Source organism: Lonchura striata, unplaced genomic scaffold (genome assembly GCF_046129695.1).
Source record: "Lonchura striata isolate bLonStr1 unplaced genomic scaffold, bLonStr1.mat Scaffold_91, whole genome shotgun sequence".
Taxonomy (NCBI): domain Eukaryota; kingdom Metazoa; phylum Chordata; class Aves; order Passeriformes; family Estrildidae; genus Lonchura; species Lonchura striata.
Genome location: NW_027461190.1, coordinates 969,976 through 994,600, shown reverse-complemented (window position 1 = coordinate 994,600; position 24,625 = coordinate 969,976). Strand labels below are relative to the sequence as shown.

The 24,625-nt window shown below is 51.5% G+C and overlaps 2 protein-coding genes across 2 annotated transcripts in view; one reads left to right on the top strand and one right to left on the bottom strand.

The window, feature by feature from the left end:
• The window catches only part of LOC144248810 (uncharacterized), a 75,195-nt gene that overhangs the window by 14,428 nt on the left and 36,142 nt on the right, over positions 1-24,625 (top strand). The window lies entirely within an intron of this gene.
• LOC144248793 (olfactory receptor 14J1-like) lies at positions 11,582-22,789 on the bottom strand. The gene is made up of 2 exons (XM_077790782.1): positions 22,218-22,789; positions 11,582-11,612 (listed from the first exon to the last, which is right to left on the bottom strand). The coding sequence occupies exons 1-2, from the start codon at positions 22,787-22,789 to the stop codon at positions 11,582-11,584; spliced, it is 603 nt and encodes a 200-aa protein (XP_077646908.1).

Here is a 24,625-nt window from a genome sequence, read left to right as displayed (position 1 = left end):
GGCCCAAGCTCAATAACAAAGGAGAAACTTTATTAAACTACTACTCCTATAAAATTAAAAAAGCAAGAAAAATTAAATCCAAAATTAAAACCTTCCAAAACACTCCTTCTTGCTCCCTCCAGTTCCAACAAACCACAGTGAGACACAACTTGGACCCCCAGTCAGTTTCCCACCCTTCAGAGGATCAATACTCAGTCCACCGAGGGAAGAGGAGTCTCTCCTGTGCCATAGACCCCCAAGAAACACAGCTGCCACCTCTTGTGTTTCCATGTCACACATGGCACCACCCGGAGAGAATCTGCCAGTGTGACACTCTCCTTTCCATGTCACAGTGCTCTCACCACCATGCATGGACAGACTGCTCCATGGACAGACTGCTCTTAGGATTTTTCTTTTCAAGGATGCTTTGCCAAGTGGAAAAAAAAAAAAAAAACCCCAACAGTTCTGTTTTTCATTTTTGGGACCGCAGTCCCGTCCCATTTCCCCCTGGGGCTGAAGGTCCAAGAACAGAGATCTTCTCTTCTTCTTCTCTGAAGACAGGGGGCATCACCACAACCCTCCTCAGCTCTTCTCTATTCACTCCACTCCTGTTTTTTCTCAGCTGCTGAAGCAGGTCTCTTGCCTCACCATGCATCCTCCTAAAATACAGTTTCTCTCTTGGAGGAGAAAATTGGTTCAGTCTATGGCTAACAAGAGAAAGTCCAGCCAAAAACCACTCCATCATCTCCTCCCACCTAGAATTTCTCCTTCTTACATCTCAGGCCCCAGACTGTCTCTTTTCTTCTCTTTCAAATCAAGGAGGAATAATGTTTCACAAAGCTTTCATCATCCAAGAAGGGGTTAAATGTCCAAATTCCCCGTCCAGCTGGCCGGGCTCTCTGCCCAGACCTCCAGCTCCCCCGCTGGGCACCTCCTGCTCCCCTTCCCGCTCTTGCTGTCTCTTTCTCTCTCTCTCCACAGAGACTCTGGAGGGGGAACGCACACATCCCAGATTTCTCCACCCTTCCATCTGCAGGGGGCCAGCCCGGTTCCATCCCCTCCACCCTTCAGCCAACCTCAGTCAGGCCATGGGGCTTCCCCTCCCCACCCAGCCAAGGGCTGGGCAGGGGAGAGGCTGCACTGCGCCCTGACCAGAACCAGAGAGAGCGAGTTCCCCTGGGAATTCTGCTTTTAACCCCTCTGTGTTCTCAGAGGCGTGTCCAGCCTCAATTGGTCACCCCAAGTGCCAATATTCAACCCCAATCACTGACTGGCTTGACCCTCTTCCTTCTGTGTTAAACCACAACACACTCCCAGGGTCTGGAATACCAATTCCCAGCCAGGAAAAAATGTTCCTGCCTTTGAATTTCCTTCCTATTATTTCAACAAATTATAATAAAATTATACATCAAAAAATTAGAATAAAAAATTAAATAGGAAAAAAATGAAATATAAGTATTTCAGCTCTTAATACAATACTCCAACAATGATTTAACCCAAAACAACAATAACTATTAATGTAACATTACAATAAATATAAATAAATAACTTATATACCAAGAAATACCTTTTGAAAGTTTCAACTCATTATCTAATAGACTTTAGATAAAAAATATCCAAAAAATATAAGATACAATCTAACACACCTTAGTAAAACAATTCAAATTACAAATTTACTAAACACAAAAAACCACACAACTATAATTTCTCATACATTTTAAGAAAATAATTAAACTTTAATAACATCCTTAACTACTCTAAAAAAATTAAATTATTTAAAAAAATTAATTGCAGATGGGTAGTTTTATTTGGATATTATTTTTTTGATTGTTTGGGCTAGATGGTTTTAAAAAAGGGATTTTTATAGGAGTTTAATCAGCTCAGGTGTCACTCTGCAAACAGAACTGACTGAAAATGAATGGGACAGGAATCAGTAAGTCTGAACGTTTTATTTGCTATCAAATACATCCCAGAAACCCAGCCCCACACAATCCCCATCCCACTGCTCCAAATTGGAATCCCACTGCTCTGAATCTCCTCCAACCCCATCTCACGCTGGCAGCTGTGGAATTGAATGAGCTTTGTGTGGGATTGAGTTTTTTTGAGGTGGAAACAAGCAATTTGAGGTGGGACTGTGCCTTTATAGGTTAAAATTCAGTTGTTTTCAGTGGGATTGAGTGGATTTGTGGTGACAGAACCATCCCTCTTGGCTTTTGAAATTCAAAGAGATGGAGAACACTGCCCAAAATCACCCCAGAACCCACAAATCCTCCAGAGGTTGAGTTCAGACTGTTCAGGGAGGGTGCAGCTGCTGGTGGCAGGAACAAATGAGACAGGTCTTGGTTCCAGAATCCATTTCTTACCCCCTGAAAGACAGGGTAAAGGCAGGGCCGTGGGGTTTGTATAGGGTATCCCAGGGGTGGAGTTAGGGTTTGGGTCAAGGGAGGAATTACTGGCAACACAAGAAGGGTGAGATCAAACTCCTGCCTCTTAGCAACAGGGGCACTCCACACAGAATGCGTCCCCAAATCCTAAATTCCCCCTCAGACTCCTGTGAAATGGTGCGACTTCCGATATTTTTGATCAATTTGTTTAATTTAACCCTGCTTTGTCTGTGTTTAAAGAATAAAGATGAATCAGAGGAAAATTAGGGCCAAATCAAAAGGAGAAGCAGCCAGGTTTGTTCCCAACATTGATCACAGGGAATGTGGGTCACCAGACCTGTGCCCAGTGTGGGTCCTGCAGTGGGGGATGGAGCTGGAGCAGAGCACAAAGCTTTTCCTGCAGTTGGGGTACTGGCAGGGTTGCCCTTACCGATGCCTCTGTTGGTGTTTGGTCAAGTCAGAGCCCTGGGTGAAGCTCTTCCCACACTGGGGACACTTGTAGGGCCTCTCCCCGGTGTGGATGCGCCGGTGCCTGACAAGGTGAGAGTTGTGCTTGAAGCCCTTCCCGCAGTCGGGGCAGCGGAAGGGCCTCTCATCTGTGTCAATGCGCTGGTGTTTGAGGAGATCAGAGCTGGTGTGAAACCTCTTCTGACACTCGGGACACTCATAGGGCCTTTCCCCAGTGTGGATGCGTTGGTGGATGATGAGTTCTGAGTTCCAACCAAAGCCCTTCCCACACTCCCCACACTCGTAGGCCCATTCCCCTGTGTGGATCATCTGGTGGCGGATCAGGTTGTTGCTCTTCCTGAAGCTCTTCCCACACTCCAAGCACTTGTAGGGCTTCTCCCCATCATGAAGCTTCTCAGGGACCACCAGCTTCGAGCTCTGGCTGAAGCTCTGCCCACCTTCCTGGCCCAGAGTGGGTCTTTCCTCCTCAGAGCATCCTGGGCTGGGTTTGCAGACCCTCCTCCTGTGGCGTCGCTGGGGCTTTTCCTCCCTGTTGGATTCCTGTGCTGTGGAGCCGCTCAAAACAGCCTCTTCCATAAGGTTCTGCCGTGGGGATTTGTCCTCTCTGGTCTCCATCCTCAGCTTCTTGTCTGGGCTAAGAAGGACAAGGAGAGGATGGGATTTGCCTCTGTGCCAGAGGGAAGGGCAAGGAGATCCCCCCAGAGTGTCCCTGGCAGGAGGGCACCGGCAGCGGGGCTGTCCTGCAGCCGGGGGCCAGGCTGGGCTGGGAGACAGAGCAGGAGAGAGGGAGAAAGGGGCACTGACTTCCTCCTCACCTGCCTCGGTGTCCCAGGGCATCTTCCTCTTCCTCATAGCCTTCTCCATCTGGCAAAGGGTTGGGGATGGGAAAATCTGTTTTGGGAAGAAAACAAGGGATAAGCACAGTGAGGTTTGTACTGGTTTGAAGGCAAACCAGGGAGAGTCTAAGACAGAATGAAAATTGAATAAGAAAATTAAAATCAAGGCAATAATAGAGAAACACTGGCTTAATCTGACAAAGTCAGGATATAACCTGACACCCCAATAATAAGAGTGGTGGTAGCAGTCTGATGAAATGGTGGCTGCAGTCCAGCTCAAATTATGAACGTGATTCTGTCAAAGCAGTGATCCTGTAGAAGGGTCTGGTCTTCCTCTGAAGGTCCAGTGGTGCTTATGGAGCTCTTGTCCTCTGGGAATCCAGTAGGCAATGTGGTCCTGGTGTTGCAAATGGTGAGATTATATCCAGGCAGGAATGCTTGGTTCCTCCCCCTGGGCAGAGCATCCCACAATGGGATGATGTAATTTTATCAGTCCTGCAGTGACACTCAATGGCCCATTAACAGAAGATGGCCCCTGGAGGGCGTTATTGTCCTGGGTTGTAAGATAAGCTTGTATTCTGTTGAAGGCAAACCTGTTGGGCAGGTTTGTTATCTTTTCCAAGAACCGGTTTTGCTCCTAAGAGGTAATGGTTTGTTAGTGGGCCATTCACTGATTCAATGCAGGGCTGGTAACATAACACAATCCTATTGTGAGATGTTCCACCCAGAGGGGGAAGCCAAGCACTCTTTTATTGGATATAAGGGGGTACCTTTTGGGGACAGAGCAGCTCTTTACTTTGGGGGATTGCCAGAGAAGCAGCTCTCTTTGGCGGCACTCGCAGCGAAGCAGCCGGAGCGCGCTGAGGCGACGGCGGCGGAGCTCGGAGGCAACCCCGGCGCAGAGGAAGACCGGCCCCACTGCCACCAGATCTTCAGAGGAAAACTATACCCTTCTAAAGATCACCACTGCAGCTGCAGTTCATCAGCCACTGCAAGGGGAGCAATCGTCCCAGCAGGACTGCTACTGGCACCCCGAATCCTCAGGTTCTGGACTTTTTTCACTGGTTTTGTTTGTACCAATTGCATTTGCCTTTTTAAATTGTTGTCTAGTTTTCTCCTAGTAAAGAATTGTTACTCCCATTCCCATATCTTTGCCTGAGAGCCTTTTGATTTAAAGCTCCTAGTAATTCGGAGGGAGGGGGTTTACCTTCTCCATTGCACAGGAGGCTTTAGCCCTCCTTCGCAGATTCCTGTCTTGTCGAACCAAGACAGATTTTGGCGATCAACGTGGGGCTCGAGGGCATTGAGAGGGAAAAAGGATTAACAGTTCTTAAGTAATTTGGTTTTTTGTTGCGTGTAAAAACATCTTCAGCATCACCATGTGGTCTAGTTTACCTTGGTTTGGGTGGCATGTGATCGTAGCTATACTTTTCCCATTTGCAGACCCTTATCTAAAAATGGGTCCTATAACTAAGGCTACGGTGTCTGTTATCAAGTTTGGCTTCTGGGTTAATTGGGTGAGGAATTCATGGATCTTTAATTTCCTCTGGAAGGCAGGTACATGGATTCATAACTATCACACACTAACTGTATGTTTTTGGGGATACTTTAATAACGGTACCTACTGTGAGGAAATAGCGCCTGGGAAAACTTTCTCCCAACCTTTTAACCATCTTTTTGGGTCTGCTCCACCAGTTCTCAAAGGGTTAAGATCCTTTCTAAGTGCTAATGATACCATACAATGGGTGGTGTTGCTGATAGTCCTGTTATATTTAGCATTCAGAGATAAGGGAAGATTAACGTGGATAACTACCCTCACACCTACACCACAGACTCGAGGTGCTGCTGCTCCAGAGCCTGACCCTGCCCCACAGCCCACCTCAGAAATGAACCACCCAGATTGGGTGAGGGCTCTGGTTAAGGAGATACGAGAGATGCTGAAGGAGTGCATTTCCCCAGCTGGTGAGAAAACGGCCCTTTGCCTTGAGGAGGGACAGTCTAATAGTACAGCTGTGGAACTCACAGATGTTACAACTGTCCAGGTTCCAGCTGAACCACAAAGGCAGTCACGGTCAGCAGCAGTTGCCCCGGTAGAAACAAGGAAGTCTAAGGTGAAAGCAGAGCACCCTGCAGATAGGGACAGGAATGGAGGAACCTCACAACCCACAGGGGAGCCAGAGATTGCTATCATCACCGAGTCCCTGACATACGAAAGTCTTCGTAATCTGCATAAAGACATTGTGCGACGAGGGCGTGAGGCTTATGCTACCTGGCTACTCCGGGTTTGGGATCTTATGGGTACAGGCATGCAGCTGGACGGTGGTGAGGCAAGGAACTTGGGACCCTTGACCCAGGACTCAGGTATAAATCAGGTTTTTGTAAGGGAACCAAGGTCCCTTTCTCTCTGGGAGCGGCTCTTAATGAGTGTCAGGGAGAGGTTTGTCCACAGAGAGAGAATGCAAGAGCACCATCATAGAATGTGCTGGAAGACCCTCGAGGAAGGGATCCAAGAGCTGAGGGAAGTGGCAGTATTGGAGGTACTCTTTGGGAGGGATGGACGACACAATAATGACCCCGACAAGGTCAGGTGTACGGGACAAATGCTGTGGAGTCTGGCAAATCTGGGGCCATCTCAATACACCACCTTCATTGCAACAATCAATGCTGACGCTCACCGAGAGACAGTGGGTTCTGTTGCCAACAAACTTAGGAATTATGAGAGTATGATTAATGGCCCAATGCAGGCTCATATCTCAGCTGTGATTAAGGAGTTTAAAGAGGAGATGAGGGAGGAGATAAGGAAGGTTAATACAGCACCTGTGAGAGTCACAGGCCCCAGAATCAGCGCCCAACAATCCCAGCTAGAGACAGAGGGTACACCCCAAGGGCTAATCTGTGGTTCTTCCTGCGTGACCATGGGGAAGACATGGGGAGGTGGGATGGGAAACCCACTTCTGTCCTGGCAGCACGGGTCCGTCAACTTAAGGAGGGAAACTCTAACCGGGGGAGTTCCACCAAAGTGAAGGTAGCCTCAACCTCCCGTGACCAAGCTTGTGGGTACGATCTGTCAGACCCCCTTGAAGGGACCTCTAGTATGTATGCCCAGGAAAGGAATGATAACCAGTGTTAGAGGGGCCCTGTCTCTAGCCAGGGAGAGGCACGGGAAAACCGGATCTTCTGGACAGTGTGGATCCGATGGCCTGGCACATCAGAGCCACAAAAATATGATGCTTTAGTTGATACTGGTGCACAGTGTACTCTGATACCATCGGGACATGTGGGGGCAGAGCCTGTTTCCATTGCTGGTGTGACAGGGGGATCACAACAATTGACTCTGGTGGAAGCCGAGGTGAGCCTGACTGGGAAGGAGTGGAAGAAACATCCTATAGTGACTGGCCCAGATGCTCCGTGTATTCTAGGCATAGACTTCCTCCGGAACGGCTATTACAAAGACCCAAAGGGACTCAGGTGGGCTTTTGGAATAGCCGCTGTAGAGGCAGAAGACATTCAGCAATTGAACACCTTGCCTGGACTGTCAGAAAACCCCTCTGCAGTAGGACTCCTAAGGGTGGAAGAACAACGCGTGCCAATTGCGACCTCGACAGTGCACCGCCGGCAGTATCAGACGGATCGAGATGCCGTGATCCCCATCCACAAAATGATTCGGGAGCTGGAGAGCCAAGGGGTGGTCAGAAAAACCCACTCACCCTTCAACAGCCCCATCTGGCCTGTGCGCAAATCTGACAAAGAATGGAGATTGACTGTGGACTATCGTGGCTTAAATGAAGTGACTCCACCGCTGAGCGCTGCTGTGCCGGACATGCTGGAACTCCAGTACGAGCTGGAGTCCAAGGCAGCAAAGTGGTATGCCACTATTGATATTGCTAATGCGTTTTTCTCCATTCCTCTGGCAGCAGAATGCAGGCCTCAGTTTGCTTTCACCTGGAGGGGCGTGCAGTACACCTGGAACCGACTGCCCCAGGGGTGGAAACACAGCCCCACCATCTGCCATGGACTGATCCAGGCTGCACTAGAAAAGGGTGAGGCTCCAGAACACCTGCAATACATTGATGACATCATTGTGTGGGGGAGCACAGCGGCAGAAGTGTTTGAGAAAGGTGAGAGGATCATCCAGATACTACTAGAAGCTGGCTTCGCCATCAAAAAGAGCAAAGTCAAGGGACCTGCCCGAGAGATCCAGTTCCTGGGAGTGAAATGGCAAGATGGACGGCGCCAGATTCCCACTGAGGTCATCAACAAGATCACAGCTATGTCCCCACCAACCAGCAAAAAGGAAACACAAGCTTTCCTGGGTGCCATAGGTTTCTGGAGAATGCACATTCCTGAGTATAGCCAGATTGTGAGACCTCTTTATCTGGTTACCCGAAAGAAGAATGATTTCCACTGGGGCCCTGAGCAGCAACAAGCCTTCACCCAGATCAAGCGGGAGATCGCTCATGCTGTAGCCCTTGGCCCAGTCAGAATGGGACCAGAGGTCAAGAATGTGCTCTACTCTGCAGCCGGGAACCATGGGTTGTCCTGGAGCCTTTGGCAGAAAGTGCCTGGGGAGACTCGAGGCCGACCACTGGGATTCTGGAGCCGAAGTTACAGAGGGTCTGAAGCCAACTACACTCCCACAGAGAAGGAAATCTTGGCTGCCTTTGAAGGAGTTCAAGCCGCCTCGGAGGTAATTGGCACAGAAACACAACTCCTCCTGGCACCCCGACTACCGGTGCTGGGGTGGATGTTTAAAGGAAAGGTTCCCTCTACCCACCATGCCACTGACGCCACATGGAGCAAATGGATTGCCCTCATCACTCAACGCGCCCGTATTGGAAACCTGAATCGCCCTGGGATTTTGGAGATAATTACGAACTGGCCAGAAGGTGAAAACTTTGGTCTCACTGATGATGAGGAGCAGGTACAAGTGACAAGGGCTGAAGAGGCTCCACCATACAACCAACTACCAGCAGAGGAGACCTGCTACGCTCTTTTCACTGACGGTTCCTGTCGCATCGTAGGGATGAACCGGAAGTGGAAAGCAGCCGTATGGAGCACCACACGACAAGTTGCACAAGCTACCGAAGGAGAAGGTGGATCGAGCCAACTCGCTGAACTCAAGGCCGTTCAGCTAGCTCTGGACATTGCTGAAAGGGAGAAGTGGCCAAAGCTCTACCTTTATACTGATTCATGGATGGTAGCCAATGCTCTGTGAGGCTGGCTGGGAAGGTGGAGGAAGGCCAACTGGCAACGTAGAGGAAAGCCAATCTGGGCTGCTGATATATGGAAAGACATTGCCTCTCGGGTGGAAAAGCTGACGGTGAAAGTCCGTCATGTAGATGCCCATGTCCCCAAAAGTCGGGCTAATGAAGAACACCGAAACAACGAGCAGGTAGATCAGGCAGCAAAAATAGAGGTGTCAAAGATAGACTTAGATTGGCACCATAAGGGGGAGTTGTTCCTGGCTCGATGGGCTCATGATGCCTCAGGTCATCAGGGCAGAGATGCCACCTACAAGTGGGCACGAGACCGAGGGGTGGATCTAACCATGGACAGTGTTGCCCAGGTTATCCATGACTGTGAGATGTGTGCTGCCATCAAACAGGCCAAGAGAGTGAAGCCCCTATGGTATGGTGGGCGGTGGTCCAAGTACAAGTATGGGGAGGCCTGGCAGATTGACTACATCACACTGCCCCAGACACGCCAAGGCAAGCGCTACGTGCTGACCATGGTGGAAGCCACCACTGGATGGCTGGAGACTTTCCCTGTACCTCATGCCACTGCCCGGAACACCATCTTAGGCTTGGAAAAGCAAGTCCTGTGGAGACACGGCACCCCTGAGAGAATTGAGTCTGACAACGGTACCCATTTCAAGAACAGCCTTATCAACACCTGGGCCAGAGAACATGGTATCGAATGGATATATCATATTCCCTATCATGCTCCAGCTGCCGGCAAAGTTGAACGGTGCAACGGACTCCTTAAGACTACCCTAAAGGCACTTGGTGGGGGAACATTTAGAAACGGGAAATTAACCTGGCAAAAGCAACCTGGATGGTCAAAACCCAAGGGTCTGTCAATCGAGCTGGCCCTGCTCAGTCAGAACCCTTACACGCAGTAGATGGAGATAAGGTCCCTGTAGTACAGATGAAAGGTATTTTAGGGAAAACTGTTTGGATTAATCCCACCTCAGGCAAAGACCAACCCATTCGTGGGATTGTCTTTGCTCAAGGACCTGGTTACACTTGGTGGGTAATGCAGAAAGATGGGGAGACCCGCTGTGTACCACAGGGAAACTTGGTCTTAAGAGAGAACTGGGTGTAAGATTTCATGGTGTGCAGATGGAAATAGAATAAGGGGTGGATAATGTCCTGGGTTGTAAGATAAGCTTGTATTCCATTTGCCATCTGTTGAAGGCAAACCGGTTGGACAGGTTTTTGTTATCTCTCTCAGAGACAATGGTTTGCCCCGTAGAGGCAATGGTTTATTTATACACCATTGACTGATTCAATGCAGGGCTGGTAAATGTAACACCGTGAGGGGTCCCACCCAGAGGGGGAAGCCAAGCACTCTATTATTGTTTAAAGGGGTAGCTTTTTGGGGAGAGGAGGCAGCTCTCTGGGCGGGACTCCGAGAGAAGCGGCTCGCTCTCTCTCTTCGCGGGATTCCCGGAGAAGCAGCTCTCTTCGGCGGCACTCGCAGCGAAGCAGCCGGAGCGCGTTGAGGCGACGGCAGTGGAGCTCAGAGGCAACCCCGGCGCAGAGGAAGACCGGCCCCACTGCCACCAGATCTTCAGAGGAAAACCATACCCTTCTAAAGATCACCACTTCAGTTGCAATTCATCAACCATTGCAAGGGAAGCAATTGTCCCAGCAGAACTGATACTGGCACCCCGACTCCTCAGGTTCTGGACTTTTTCACTGGTTTTGTTTGTACCGATTGCATTTGCCTTTTTAAATTGTTGTCTAGTTTTCTCCTAGTAAAGAATTGTTACTCCCATTCCCATATCTTTGCCTGAGAGCCTTTTAATTTAAAGATCCTGGTAATTCAGAGGGAGGGGGGTTTGCCGTTCTCCATTGCACAGGAGGCTTTGCCCTCTTTCACAGACTCCTGTCTTGTCGAACCAAGACAGTGACCTCACAGGGTCAGTGTGACATCACAGAGATGTCAGTGTGATGTCACAGAGATGTCCATGTGACATCGCAGAGATTTGTGTGACATCTCAGGAAGTTCTGTGACATCACAGAAATACCCATGTGACATCACAGGAAGGCTGTGTAATATCACCCTGCTGTTTTAAATGCATTAAACTTCTTTTAAGTTTTCGTTGCCTCCGAAGATTTATATATTTCTTCTAGAATTCTCATGCACTGTTCATGTAAATAATAATTGTTGTGCATTTTTCTTTATAAGAAGGGAGAATAAGTTAGAGAAGTAGCAATTTCATCCTCCAATCCAGTGCCACTTTGTAAATTTCATATATTATAGAAATAAAAAAAAAAAGTTATGTCCTTTTACTCTTTTAATCTTAATATGAGTGCGTGAGTTATTTTGTGTCCCTGTGCAACAGTTTAACATCAGAGGGAGCTGTGTGAGGTCATAGAGATGTGACATCACAGGGGCTGTGTGACATCTCTGGGGCTGTGTGAGCTCACTGGCGAGGTCACTCTGCCCCATTCCCCTCCCAGTTCCCCCAGACAAGTCCAACGCTGCTCGTGCACAGCGGGGTCCCCTGTCCCCCCGGGTCCCCCTGCCCCCAGCGCCGCAGCCTCCCCCAGAGGATGTTCCACGAGATCGACCCCAGAGCCTGACATGGGGACAGGGGCTGGAGCCATGGGGGGTGGGACAGGGGGACAGGGACCCCCCGGCAGCATCCCCGTGTCCCCCAGGGCCAGAGCCTGGGCCAGGGCTCCTTCACCCTGTCACCAACGAGGGCTTGGGAGCACTGAAAAAAAAACCAGGAAAAAACAGATTTAATATTAAAGTGACAGCAGCACAAAGTTCCTTGGCAAGAGTCACTCTGCTCCTGACTGGGCACTTCAGGCATAGCAAGGAAACAAAGCAACAACAAAACCAAACAAAATCCAGGCAATCAAACCAGAAATTAACTGAGAACTGTGTGTGTGTGTGTGTGTGTGTGTGTGTGTGTATGTGACAGAAGGGCAGTGAGAGCAAGGATAAAGGGAATATGGCCTAAAATCTTAACAGAGATCCAATTTAACAGGACTTAAAACTTACATCTAAACCTTGAATGACAGTTTCACAGCCACAATTTAGCAAAAGAGAAGGGCTTAACAGGATTTAACCTAACTTATAACCTACAACTTAGCAATTTAACAGAGGAATAACATTTAACAGTATTTAATTCAGTCTATAACTTATATTAAACATAACAACTTAGCAAAAGAACAACTCCTAGAAGCATTTAACTTAACTTAGACCTTGTAATTTAACCTCACTTACAGGCCTGACTGGCTCAGCTATCCAAGGCACTCAGACCCCTCCAGGAGCAGCATTCCTGCCACATTTGCCCAGCACAGGCACTCCTGTGTGCACACAGACACAGAGAGTCAGTGCAAGGCACCTATGAGAAATTCCCCTGAGCAAAGGGAAATGCTCCCTGCGGATGCTTTGGCATCTCCCCAGCGGGGAAGGGTTGAGCCTGGAGGAGTGGGGGGATCGGCCCAGGCTCCCTCGTTGTTGGGGATCCCCGAGTGCAGCAAACGGGAGAGTTCCCGGCTCGGAGAGGCCCCACTCAGAGGGAGTCGCTGGCCCAGGAGAGCTCCAAGGGCTCCTTTTGGAGCGCTGTTTGTAGGGCCCCAAGAGAGGGGCTGCAGTCCCAGCCATGTTTCATCCTGGCCACACTTGGCATCAGCAGCTTTCTTTGGCAGGGTGAGAACAGGGATGTTGTGCCACTGAGGGAACACAAACAGTTCCCAGGGCTGCTCCTAAAGCAGCCAGGAGCTGGCTGGGCAGCAGCAGTGCCTGGAGCAGAGCGTGTTTGTGCTGAGCTCCAGAGGAGCTGAGCCCAGGGGCTGCTGGCCAAGGCTGAGGCCAGCGAGCATTTCTCAGCTGGCAGGGCAGCCTGAGAAGGGGAGGGGGGAATGCACCAGCACAGGAACCATGGAACCAAGGGGCCATTGTGACACTGTGGGGCACCATGGAACCAAGGGACCATTGTGACACTGTGGGGCACCAAGGAACCAAGGGACCATTGTGACACTGTGGGACCAAGGGGCCATTGTGACACTGTGGGGCCTGTGAGACCAAGGGACCATTGTGACACTGTGGGGCCTGTGAGACCAAGGGACCATTGTGACACTGTGGGGCCTGTGAGACCAAGGGACCTTTGTGACACTGTGAGACCAAGGGACCATTGTGACACTGTGGGGCTCCATGGAACCAAGAGTCCATTGTGACACTGTGTGATTCCATGGAATGTCGGGATCACTGAGACACTGAGAGGCCCCATCAAACCAAGGGTACACTGTGACACTGTGCGGCCTCATGGAACTGTGGAGACCATTATGACTCTTTGGGGTGTCATGGGACCAAGGAACCATTGTGACACTGAGAGGCCCCATGGAGCCAAAGTTCCATTGTGACATTGCAAGGCCTCATGGAATCATGGAGACACCATTAAGAGACTTCACAGCCTCATGGAAGCAAGGGGCTATTGTGACACTGTGGGGCACCATGGAACCAAGGATTCCATTGTGACACTGAGGGAACTCATGGGATCATGGAAACCATTGGGACACTACGAGGCCCCATGGAATAAGCAAAGCATTGTGACACTGTGATGTGGCTGCAACTCTCTGGCCACAGAGCTGCAGGCACAACTTTCCCAGGCATCATCCTGGGGAAGGCTGTGAGAAGCTCAGAGAAAAGATTGAGAAACAATTCTTATCTTTTCTTGCTGTACCTGCTGTTGCGAACATGCGGAATGTGTTATGGAGATTTGTTACCAAAGGGTGATTTCTTAAATGGCCAGTGGTGCTGTTGTTTGCATTCAATGACCAATCTGGTCTGCGTGCATCGGACTGTCTGTAAGCACGATGAGTTTTTCTTAATAAGTATAGTATAGTATAGTATAGTATAGTATAGTATAGTATAGTATAGTATAGTATGATTAAGCGATTGATCAGCTTTCTGGAATCATGGAGTCAATGCTAACTATCACCACGATGGGGATATTATGCTACAATACTGTGAGGCCTCATGGCACCAGTGAGACCATTGTGACCCTGGAGGTCCCCACAGAACCAAGAGGACCATTGTGACACTGTGGGGCCTTGTGAAATCAAGAGGCTTTTGTGGCACTGCAGGGCTGCAGGGAACCAAAGGTCCATTGTGACACTGCAGGGCCTCGTGTCATCAGTGTTCCATTGTGACCCTGTGGAGCCAAAGGAGACCATTGTGACACCACAAACCCCCAGGGTCCAAAGGTCCATTGTGACATTGTGGGCCTCGTGGAGCAGAGGAGTCACCTGTCATTGTGGGGCCTCAAGGAACCATGGAGACCACTGTGACACTTGAGGGTCCCATGGAACCAAGGGAACATGGGACAGGTCTGGCTGGTTTGGCCTCCAGGGGCTGCCTAAAAGCTGATCTTGGCATTTTGAGGGTCTCTTCTCATCTGCTATTGAAGCACTGGGTCTCAGGGCTTTCCTTCCAATGGAAAAGAACTGTCCTTCTCCTCCAGGCGTCCATGGCCAGAATTCAGATTTCACCTCTGTTTCCTTATATCCAGGGATTGTTCCCATGGGAATATTGCCAGGATATATCTGGCTGGCAGTCATTTCATAAGGGTCACTGCTTATCTGTCCATGAAAGACTGGGGAAGGCTGCATGCTTTCCCTCCTATGGGAAAGAACTGTCCTGCTTCTCCAGGTGCCCATGGGCAAAATTTGGATTCTGTCTCCAAAATTCCCTATATCCAAAGGCTGCCTCCAGACAAAATCTGCCATTCCTGCCAAGTCTGGCTGGCCTTGGCCTAGTGAGGCTCTCACCTGACCCCCAAGCACTGGGGCTCTGTGCTTTTCTTCCTATGGAAAAGAACTGTCCTTCTCCTGCAGGTGGTAATGGCCAGAATTGGGATTTCACCTTCAAGTGCTGATTGTGACAGACTGGAGGCGAATGTTGGCTGGAAACATTTCATGTGTGAGGGAGGAAAGGGCAAGTCCAGCCTTGCCCTGCCCTGGAACCCCCTCTGCCCTGGAACCCCAATCCCCCCAGAGCCTCTATCCCAGCCCAGCAGTGTCTGCCAGTCCCTGGCACAGCACAGGCAATGCTGCACAGCCACCCCTGGAGCCCCAGCCCAGCTCCTGAGTGACCAAATGACCCCAAGTCCCACCTGGGGAAAGGGCCCAGGAAGACCAAGGGGTATTTAAAGCTGACCACAAGACAAGCACACATCTTGACCCTACCTCCTCTTGGAATTTCTGTCTGAACATTGCTGGAATCCAGGAGTTGGTAGCTGTGCATGTGCCTCTCTAAATATTTTTTGTCTTTCTCTCTTTCTGTCTTCTTGTTCTAATTCCATCCACTTGCAAATTTTGATTAACTTAATGCCGCGCTCCCGCCCCGGTTCCCTTTGTCTCAGCCCCGGCTAGCTCTTTTCTGGGGCGAGAGTGGGCGATGGAGGCACCCTCCGCCGCTCCCTGCTGGGGTTTGGAGAGTGCCTTTGTGGGTTCTGGGCAGCGCTAGCAAGCCTCGCGGTGGTAAATGAAGAGCGGATCCTGCTGGGGGCTAAGTCCAAGTTTATTGTAGCCCAACGGGGCCAAATATCCTAGAACGATGCCAGCCAACAGGAACAAGCACAAGGTGCTTGCACTGGCTTATAAACTGTAAGGGAGGGGTATCCAACGACCAATGGGGATAGGGATAGGGGGTGGCTCCGGGATGGGGGGGATATGATGGGGTCCAATGGGGGAAGGATATGGGGGGAGCCCCAGGTCCTCGCCCAATCACCCGGTGCCCTGAGTAGAAGCTTCTGGATGGATGGGAAGGGGCATCGAGTGATAGACAAGGCACCCGGGGGGGGGGGGTAAAATGCCTCTTTCAGGGTGATGGATAGATACTGGGAAGGCGGGAAGGGAGGACAAGGCGGGAAAACTGGGGATAAACCAAGTTGCACACGGGGGTACACAGGAATAAACCAATACATAATACAGGGATAATAAAACATCCAAATAACGCAACTCCACAACTTAAAATAGAACAATGTTAGTGTTTGTGAAGTTAAATGGGCCAAGATACTGCTTTGACAAGTGCTTTTGTTCTTTGAATGTCATATTAAATTTTACCAAAGTTTATCTGATTTTCTAAAGCTCCCAGCAAAGCCTGTTTTGTTGTTTGCAGCTCCCAAGAATCTCTTGTTGGTATTTCTCCAGGGAGTCCAACTCAGAGGACACAAATTATTGTAATTCTTTTTGAATGTTTCCGTGAGTTTTTTAGTGGATGGGTGTCAGGGCTTGTGTGTCCTGCTTGGCACAGTCCAGGCAGGGCTTTCACAGCCCCATCCCACACTCCATTTCCCAGCTGGAGCCGCTGGTGCCTCTGAGTTCTGCTGCCCCAGCCCCAGGGACGCTCTCCTTGTCTGCTCATTCCCCCAGGGTCTCTGGGCAGGGATGGCCTCAGTGGGGCTGCTGACATCCTCAGCAACTTGGAGGCTGCTGCTGAATTTTCCTGCTCCAGAGGCTTCTTCAGCCTTCAGCTCTTCAGTTCAGGAATTCAGTGCCCCAGGGCTCATTAACATTCAGAATATTTGAACAAGCCAAGCCTCTGGGAATAATGTAAGTTTTCAAATATTTTCTGGTTGATTAGACAGATTTCAGAAGCCAATTCAAAGTGAATATACTATATTTAAAAAGACCATGATAAGAGATTTTTCAGGTCCTGTTTAGTTTTTTTTTCTGTTAATACAATGATAGTTGCCATCTCCAACTGACACTGAATCCAAGTACCTTCCCATGCAGTTTGAATAGATATGAAAATCAAGACCCTTTGTGGCTGACAATCCATCAGACACTGTCCCTACCCCCACCCCACCATTTCCCCCATTCCAGCCCTGGCACTCAGAGCAGCCTTGTGCAAATCTGAGCTCCCTCCAGCCCAGGCTGCACCTGCAGCTTTCAGCTCCTGGGCTCCAACTCCCACCTGCTTTCCTTGGAGAAAGAGCTGCCCGAGACACAGAGGGATGTTCATTTATTGCCAGCCAACAAAGCCAAGGGAAGGCACAGCTCCATCAAATGCAAAAGTCATTCCTCTGCTGGATATTAAATCCACTTTGCACAGCAGACAGTCTCAGAGCAATGGAAAACACCTTCTGTGCCCAGCACAGATCCCAAGGTCCCCCCAAACCCTCCCTGCCCCGATTCTGCCCAGATTTGCTCTTTGCACACACCCGAGTCACAGGCTGAAGTGAGGAGCTCCCTCCATGCCCAGAGGGAGGAAAAGAGGGAAAGTGGATGAAGAGCTCTCCTGTGCAGAGCCAAGGTCCAAGTGCCCCTGCAGTGGGAACCACAACTCATCAGGTTTGTGTCCTTTGGGCTCAGGGATGGTGACACTCAGAGGCACAGAAAGGTTTTTTTGGCAGAAAACACAAGTTGAACATTGGAACAGTTTAATAACCATCACAGCTATTCCCTCAGCTCTCTGTGATGTCCCAGCAGCAGCTGACATGTCTCCCATCCCCAAGGGATTTCTGTACAGAGACAGTTTTAGACAAAGACATACCAAAAAGTAATTTTGTGATGGATGAAAATACAATTACGATGTTGAGTAATATGATATTTATTTGAACTTCTGAAAGAGTGAACAACTCCCTGAACTCATAGCATGAAGCCTGTGAATTGAGAGGCGCTTGAATGACCAGAGAGCACCTAGATGAGGAAATCTGGGAGCACCAGGAAGGACATAGATCCAGTTGGTTTAGTGAAGAGATGTCCTTAGACATGTCAATTTCAACAGGATACTGGAAAATCCTGAAGGAAGAGGGAGGTGATATAATAAATTGAATATTGGTGATGAAAATAGAAGACAAGATCAGTATTTCTCCTCATGCAATCAGTACACTTACAGGAAATTCCTGTTCCTGGTGGGAAAACTTTGCCATTTCTTAACCATTCTCAAGTGACCCAGATAAAAAAAAAAAAATAACCATGTATACTATGAAATGTACAAGTACTAACATCTGTGCTCCTTTCCATACAGACATCAGCTGTGTGCCCATGAACAGGCAGTGCCACTTGTGCCCTGAGGTGCCGAGCTGGGACTGGATCTCTCAGAGAGGAGCTGAGGGAGAGCAGAGCACCTTGCAAACTGCAGGTCCCTGCCAGCCCCCAGGGCTCCTGTGCCATCAACATCTGCTCTGCTCCAGTCTGGAACAGGGCCCAGCACGGTGCCGGGACCATCAGAGAGCTGAGGTGTGTGCTGGAATTCCATGCCCTCCCCATGGTGCAGAAGCCCTGCATTTCCCTGCTCCAGCCTTGGTCTCCAGCACAGCCATGGAGGCTCTTTGGGCTCCTGAGTGTTCCTGCAGCCCCCAAGGGCAGCTGAGCTCTGCCTTGGGCACAGGCAGCCCTGGCCAGCGCAGGCCATGCTCAGCAATTCCTTGTCTGTGCCCGGCCTTGCTGCCAGCCCCGGCAGCGGCTGTGTGGCCCCTCGGTGGCCCTGTGCTGGCCCAGCCATGGTGCCACAGCCCCTGTGCAGCCCAGCCCAGGACAGGAGCATTGCGGCTGGGAACGGCCCCTGTGCCGTGGGGCCCTGGGCAGCCTTGGGGCTCTGTGCCCCATGGCCTCCCTGCTGGGCAGCCTCTGCCAGCTCCTGCAGAGCCCGTGGCACCTGTGGGGCTGCACAGACAGCCCTGCCCGGGCTCTGCCGGCCTCGGAGCCAGCAGAGAGGCGGCCAGGGCTGGCCATGGCCAGGAACAGGCCCTGAGCCCCGCAGGAGGATGGAGCTGGGCCACAGCCAAACTCAGCCCAGGGCAGAGCTGGGCTCAGCAGCCAGGGCTGCCCAGGGCTGGCACAGACAGAGGCTGGCGCTGACAAATGTCCTGGGCCCCTCCCTGCTCTGTCCGTGCCCCAAAGGCACAGAGCAGCCTCCTCTCTCGGGCTCTTGCCTGTTTTCAATGCCTGCCCAGGCGCTGGCCCTGCCCCACAAGGCCTGGGCTGAGTCCTGCCCTTGCCCGCTCAGCCAGGCTGAGCTGGACACTGATGGTTTCTGTGCCAGGCTCTCCCAGCCCAGCCCAGCTCCCTGCCAGCTCTGCCAGCTGCCCTGAGCTCTGGGCAGCACCAAGGGCCTCTCCCCAGCACAGCCCAGCCGGCTCTGGCCCCACAGCTCTGCTCAGCCCAGGCTGCTCTGGGCACTGCCCCACGGCCTCAGCCCCTGCCAAGGGCACAGCAGCAGCTGCAGCTCAGCCAGGACTCAGCCCCACCATGGGGGAAGGGGCTTGGCCAAGGCCAAAGGAGCTCCCTGGCTGCCCTGCTCCCCTCTGCCTGAGGTGCTGAGAGCTCTGCAGCCCCTCCTGCCATCCCATCTGCCCAGGCCAGCACAAGAGCCCCGGCCCTGGGGCCCTCCAGAGCTGCTCCTGCTCCAGGCCCAGGGCCCATCCCAGAGCTGGGGCAGCCACAGAGCTGTGCCCATTTCTGCTCATTGCTGCTCTGATGGGGATGCATCCTTAGCCACTTGGGGGTTACTGATGAATTTTCCTACTCCAAAGGCCTCTGCTTTTTTGAGCTCTTCTGTTCAGGAATTCCGTGAAAAAGGCCCATAAATATATGTTATAAACACCTGAAGAAGAAAAACCTATGGGAAAATTCATGTCCTCAATTCATCTGTGGTGAATTAGACAGATTTCTGGAGTTTATTCAAAGTGAATATACTATATTTAAAACAATGCAGAAAGAATTGTTTTGTCCTGTTAAGTTTTCTTTTCCAATTTATCAATTGATATCTGCAATGTCCAATTGATATTTATCCCCAGCATCTTCTAATACAGTCTAAAAATATATGGAACCAAGGGGCCACTGCTGCTCCTCAGGGACTTGTAGAATTAAGGGAACATGTTTGACATCATGGTGGCCCTTGGGACCGAGAGGCCATTGTGGCACTGTGGGACCAAGGAGAGCATTGCTACCCTGCCAGACATCATGAAACCAAGGATCCACTGTGACATTGCACGGCCTTGGGGGACCACGGTGACTGTGACACTGCAGGGCCCAAAGATCCAAGGGACTTTGTGACACCAAGGGGTCCCATGGAACCAAAGGGACATTGTGACACTGGGAGGCCTCATGGAATCATGGAGACCATTGGGACACTCTGGGGCCTCATTAACCCTGGTGACACCAAGTTGTCTGGGAGTGTTGATCTGCTGGAGGGTCGAGGGCTCTGCACAGGGCCCTGCACAGGCTGGATCCAGGGCCCAAATCCAACAAGGTGAGGTTTAACAAGTCCCAGTGCTGGGTCCTGCACTTTGGCCACAACAACCCCTGCAGCGTTACAGACTGGGGACAGAGTGTCTGGACAGCAGCCAGGCAGAAAGGGACCTGCAAAGACTGATGGACAGCAGGCTGGCCATGAGCCAGCTGTGTGCCCAGGTGCCAAGAAGGGCAATGGCTCCTGGCCTGGATCAGGAATGGTGTGGCCAGCAGGAGCAGGGCAGTGATTCTTCCCCTGTGCTGGGCACTGGTTGGGAAGCACCTCGAGCGCTGTGTCCAGTTCTGGGCCGCCCAATTTAGGGCGGACATGGAGGGGCTGGAGCATGTCCAGAGAAAGGCAACAAGGCTGGTGAGGGATCTGGAGCACAAGTGCTGTGAGGAGTGGCTGAAGGAGCTGGGGTTGTTGATCCTGGAGAAGAGGAGGCTCAGGGAAGACAAGGTGGTGTCAGGGCACAGGTTGGACTCGATGATCTCCAAGGTCTTTTCCAACCTTGCTGATTCTGGGATTCTCTGAAAACACCCTTGGAGCAGTTGCAGGAGAAGCCCTGGGCCTCCTCTTCAGAAGCTCCAGCAGCCCAGGTCCCTCAGCTTCTCCTCACAGCCCCAAAGCCCATCCTGTCAGTCCTGCAGAGCCTCTGCAGCTCCTCCTCACTGCCCAGAACCGGGAGCCCCACAGCCAGACACAGCAGCCCAGATGTGCCCCCCTGGCTTTGGGTGCCTCTGGCAAGGGAACAGCACCAGGCACTGCAGGAGCCTGCAGACAATTCCTGCAGCACTTGTGGGATGATCCTGCTCCCCAAGAGATGTTCCCATGGTGCCAAGTCAGGAACTGCAATGGGGAGTGGGGACAGAGAGGAAAGGGAAAACAGGGATGGGCTGTGTGCAGGGGAGGGAACAGGGTTGGGAAAGAGGAAGAAATTTTTATCAGGAAGAGTAAAAAAAGCAAAGGGGAAACTAAGGAAATGCTCAGGGCAGTTTGGGGGTGGCTGCCAGGCAACCCTGGCTCTGAGCAGCAGCGTCTGCAGTGGGACAGGAAACTCTCAGCTGATGGGAACAAACTTTCTGGCTGTCTGCAGAGGCCAGGACAAAGCTGAGTGGTTTCCTTGGCATCCCCCAGCCCTTCCTGGCCCCAGGGGCTGATGGCATTTGTGCTCCCTCAGGTTCATGTCCCCACACCAACAGCATGGGGGTGCTCCTGCCTGCTGTGTGCAATGCAAACAGGGGCTGCTGAGCCAGTGCTGCCGTGTCTGTGCCTGCAAGGATGCGGCACCTCTGTGAGCTGGGGGAGAGGCCAGGGCTGCAGAGGGGGGATGTTGTTGACAGCTCCATGAGGACGCTCTGGGACGCTGCCCTGGGCTGTGCAGCGCACTGGGGATGGATCAGCCCCTGCTCTGCTGCTCCTTCCCGTCTCTCCCAGGGCCCTTGCAGAGCATCAGCCATGCTGTTTGCCCCCAACCTGCCCACGGCCAGCCTGGGGCTGCTCACGGGGGTTTTCTGTGCTGAGCATTGGCCTGGCCATGTTCTTGAGAGAGCCTGGGCAAGGAGCCTGGAGCCCCCAGGCCCTGGCCTGAGGCATCAGCGCTGCCCCAGCAGTGCCCATGGCCTGTCCCTGCTGCAGCCCCGGCACTGCCACCCCCAGGACTGTGCCCGGCCCCGAGAGCACTCAGGCCCTGCAGCAACACCAGGGCCACCAGGGCAGCGGGGCAGGGCCACGGGAGCAGCACTGGCAGCACCAAGTGCTGCTGCTCCTGGGCACAGCTGCTGTGCCAGCCCTGATCTGCCCCAGCTCTGCACACAGACATTGCTGCTGCAGCTCCAGAGAAGGCAACAAATGGGCATCTCTGCAGAAAACTTTGTTGGGATATCCTTTTTTCTTAAAAGGTACCAAAAGTGCAGCCCCTCCTTGACACAGTCTGTGGGCACAGGGAAAGTGGAGACAAACAAATTGAGAAATGGCACAAAAAATGATACTTTTTTGTGGACAATCTTAAAAACCTAAAATAAAGAAAAAAGCATCTTCAAAATGAAACCAACTAGAAATATCAAAGATTATTTTATTACAAGTGATTTGCAGAAACTGGCCAGCAGTTTAATGTTTCTGAAACCATTCAGTCATCAGTCTCCTCATTGCAGCCTTGAGCTCCTGGTTCCTCAGGCTGTAGATGAGAGGGTTCAGGGCTGGAGGCACCACTGAGTACAGAACTGACAGGGCCAGATCCAGGGATGGGGAGGAGATGGAGGGGGGCTTCAGATAGGAACATGTGCCAGTGCTGAGGAACAGGGAGACCACAGCCAGGTGAGGGAGGCAGGTGGAAAAGGCTTTGTGCTGTCCCTGCTCAGAGGGGATCCTCAGCACAGCCCTCAATATCTGCACATAGGAGAAAACAATGAACACAAAACAACCAAGTCCTAAAGAGGCACTAATTGCAATGAGCCAAAGTTTTCTAAAATAGGACTTGGAGCAGGAGAGCTTGAGGATCTGGGGGATTTCACAGAAGAATTGGCCCAGGATATTGCCATGGCACAGGGGCAGGGAAAATGTATTGGTCATGTGCATCAGAGCATAGAGAAAGGCACTGGCCCAGGCAGCTGCTGCCATGTGGGCACAAGCTCTGCTGCCCAGGAGGGTCCCGTAGTGCAGGGGTTTGCAGATGGACACGTAGCGGTCATAGCACATGATGGTCAGGAGATAAAATTCTGCTGACATGAAGAACAGAAAGAAAAAGAGCTGTGCAGCACATCCTGTGTAGGAGATGTTGCTGGTGTCCCAGAGGGAATTGTGCATGGCTTTGGGGACAGTGGTGCAGATGGAGCCCAGGTCGCTGAGGGCCAGGTTGAGCAGGAAGAAGAACATGGGCGTGTGCAGGTGGTGGCCGCAGGCTACGGCGCTGATGATGAGGCCGTTGCCCAGGAGGGCAGCCAGGGAGATGCCCAGGAAGAGGCAGAAGTGCAGGAGCTGCAGCTGCCGCGTGTCTGCCAGTGCCAGCAGGAGGAAGTGGCTGATGGAGCTGCTGTTGGACATTTGCTGTGGCTGCACATGGGCACCTGTTCATGGGGAAAGGACAGTGAAGGGTTAAAGGAGATATCTCTAACTAAAATCAAAGACATTTTGCATACATCCACCTCTGGAGCACACTCTGACTCACTTTTGTGTTTAAGAGTTTTGGGGTTTTGTTTTTAAGCTCTGCAGTATTTTTCCCAGTATTCCTGGATACCAAAATCTCTGCATTGCTGTTTTCCCCAAGGAGAACAGAGCAAGTTCTTTGAGGCAAAGTGAGGAGTGGGAAGTGAGGGGAGATGGTCTGTCGGTCTGACCTGTTCAGATTTCTCTGGAGTTTAGCCTTTTTTTTCGGGAGGGTTATCATCTTCCCACGCTTCCCCTAAAATGTCACCAGGTACTGCTGAGAGCAGATGGATCCACCACAGTCCAGCTCCACTTTTGGAGCCAAGGACTCACGTTGCTCATTTCACCAACCCAGCAGCATTTTCAGTGTCACAACACCTCTGCCCTTCCCCATCAATCTTATAACTCAGAGATGCTCTACGACATGTTTGCACCCTGCATTGAAGCTCCCAGCTTGGACTGAAATCTCAGGGAGATTTCCAAGTGTCCTTCTGATGGCACTGGATGAAGGCAGAAGCAGCTCCCTCCCTGGCTGCACTTCCAGCACTGTCCAGAGCCAGGCACTGGGGACAGCTGTGTCACCCTGAGCCAGCTGTGCCCCTGCCAGAGCCCCCAGTGCCGGGCAGCTGCTCCCAGCCCTGTGCTCTGCAGAGGGAACTGGGCCCGGGGCTGCAGAGCTGCCCCACGGCTCTGCTGCAGCTCTGCCTGCACAGGAGGGGCTGCACGCCTTGGAGCCCCGGCCCTGAGGGCAGAGGCTTGGCTGGGGCACAGGAGGGAGGGGGCTTGTTCAGAGGGAGGGGCTGCACTGGAGGGGATCCTCTGGGCATCTCTAAACTCTCCCTGCCACAGCATTTCTGGGTTTTGTTTTCTCTCCTTCCCTGATCTTCTCTCTGCTTCCTGGAGATTTTCCTCCTGCAAGTGTTTCCCTGTGCCTGATCTCTCCCTGCCAGCACTCCCAGACCCCAAATCTCTGTGCACTCTCCTTGGCCTGACAGAACTCTGCCTGTTTGCAGGGCACTGGCTGGGGGCAGGTTCTGTTTGCAGCTTGGGAAAAGGACAGCTGAGACTGAGCCTGATGGCTCCAGCAAAGGTGATGCTGCTGCTGTCCATGGACAGAGTGGCTGAAAGCACATTACGGATCTCCTGTGAACCTATTGATCACTAAAATAACAGTTCTAATGTCTCATGCACTTGTCAAAATTCGAATTCCACCATTAATATTTATCCCCCTTCCCTGCTACTCACCAATAATAGGAAACTTAATAAAAAGTCTTAAGGAAATTTCCTCCTTTTTATCAAAATCGCTGTCTTGGAAATATTCTATGACTTATCAGAACCCCTCAGTATGTCAGAGCTTCATGAGCATTTCACCTGCCCTGCACCAGAAAT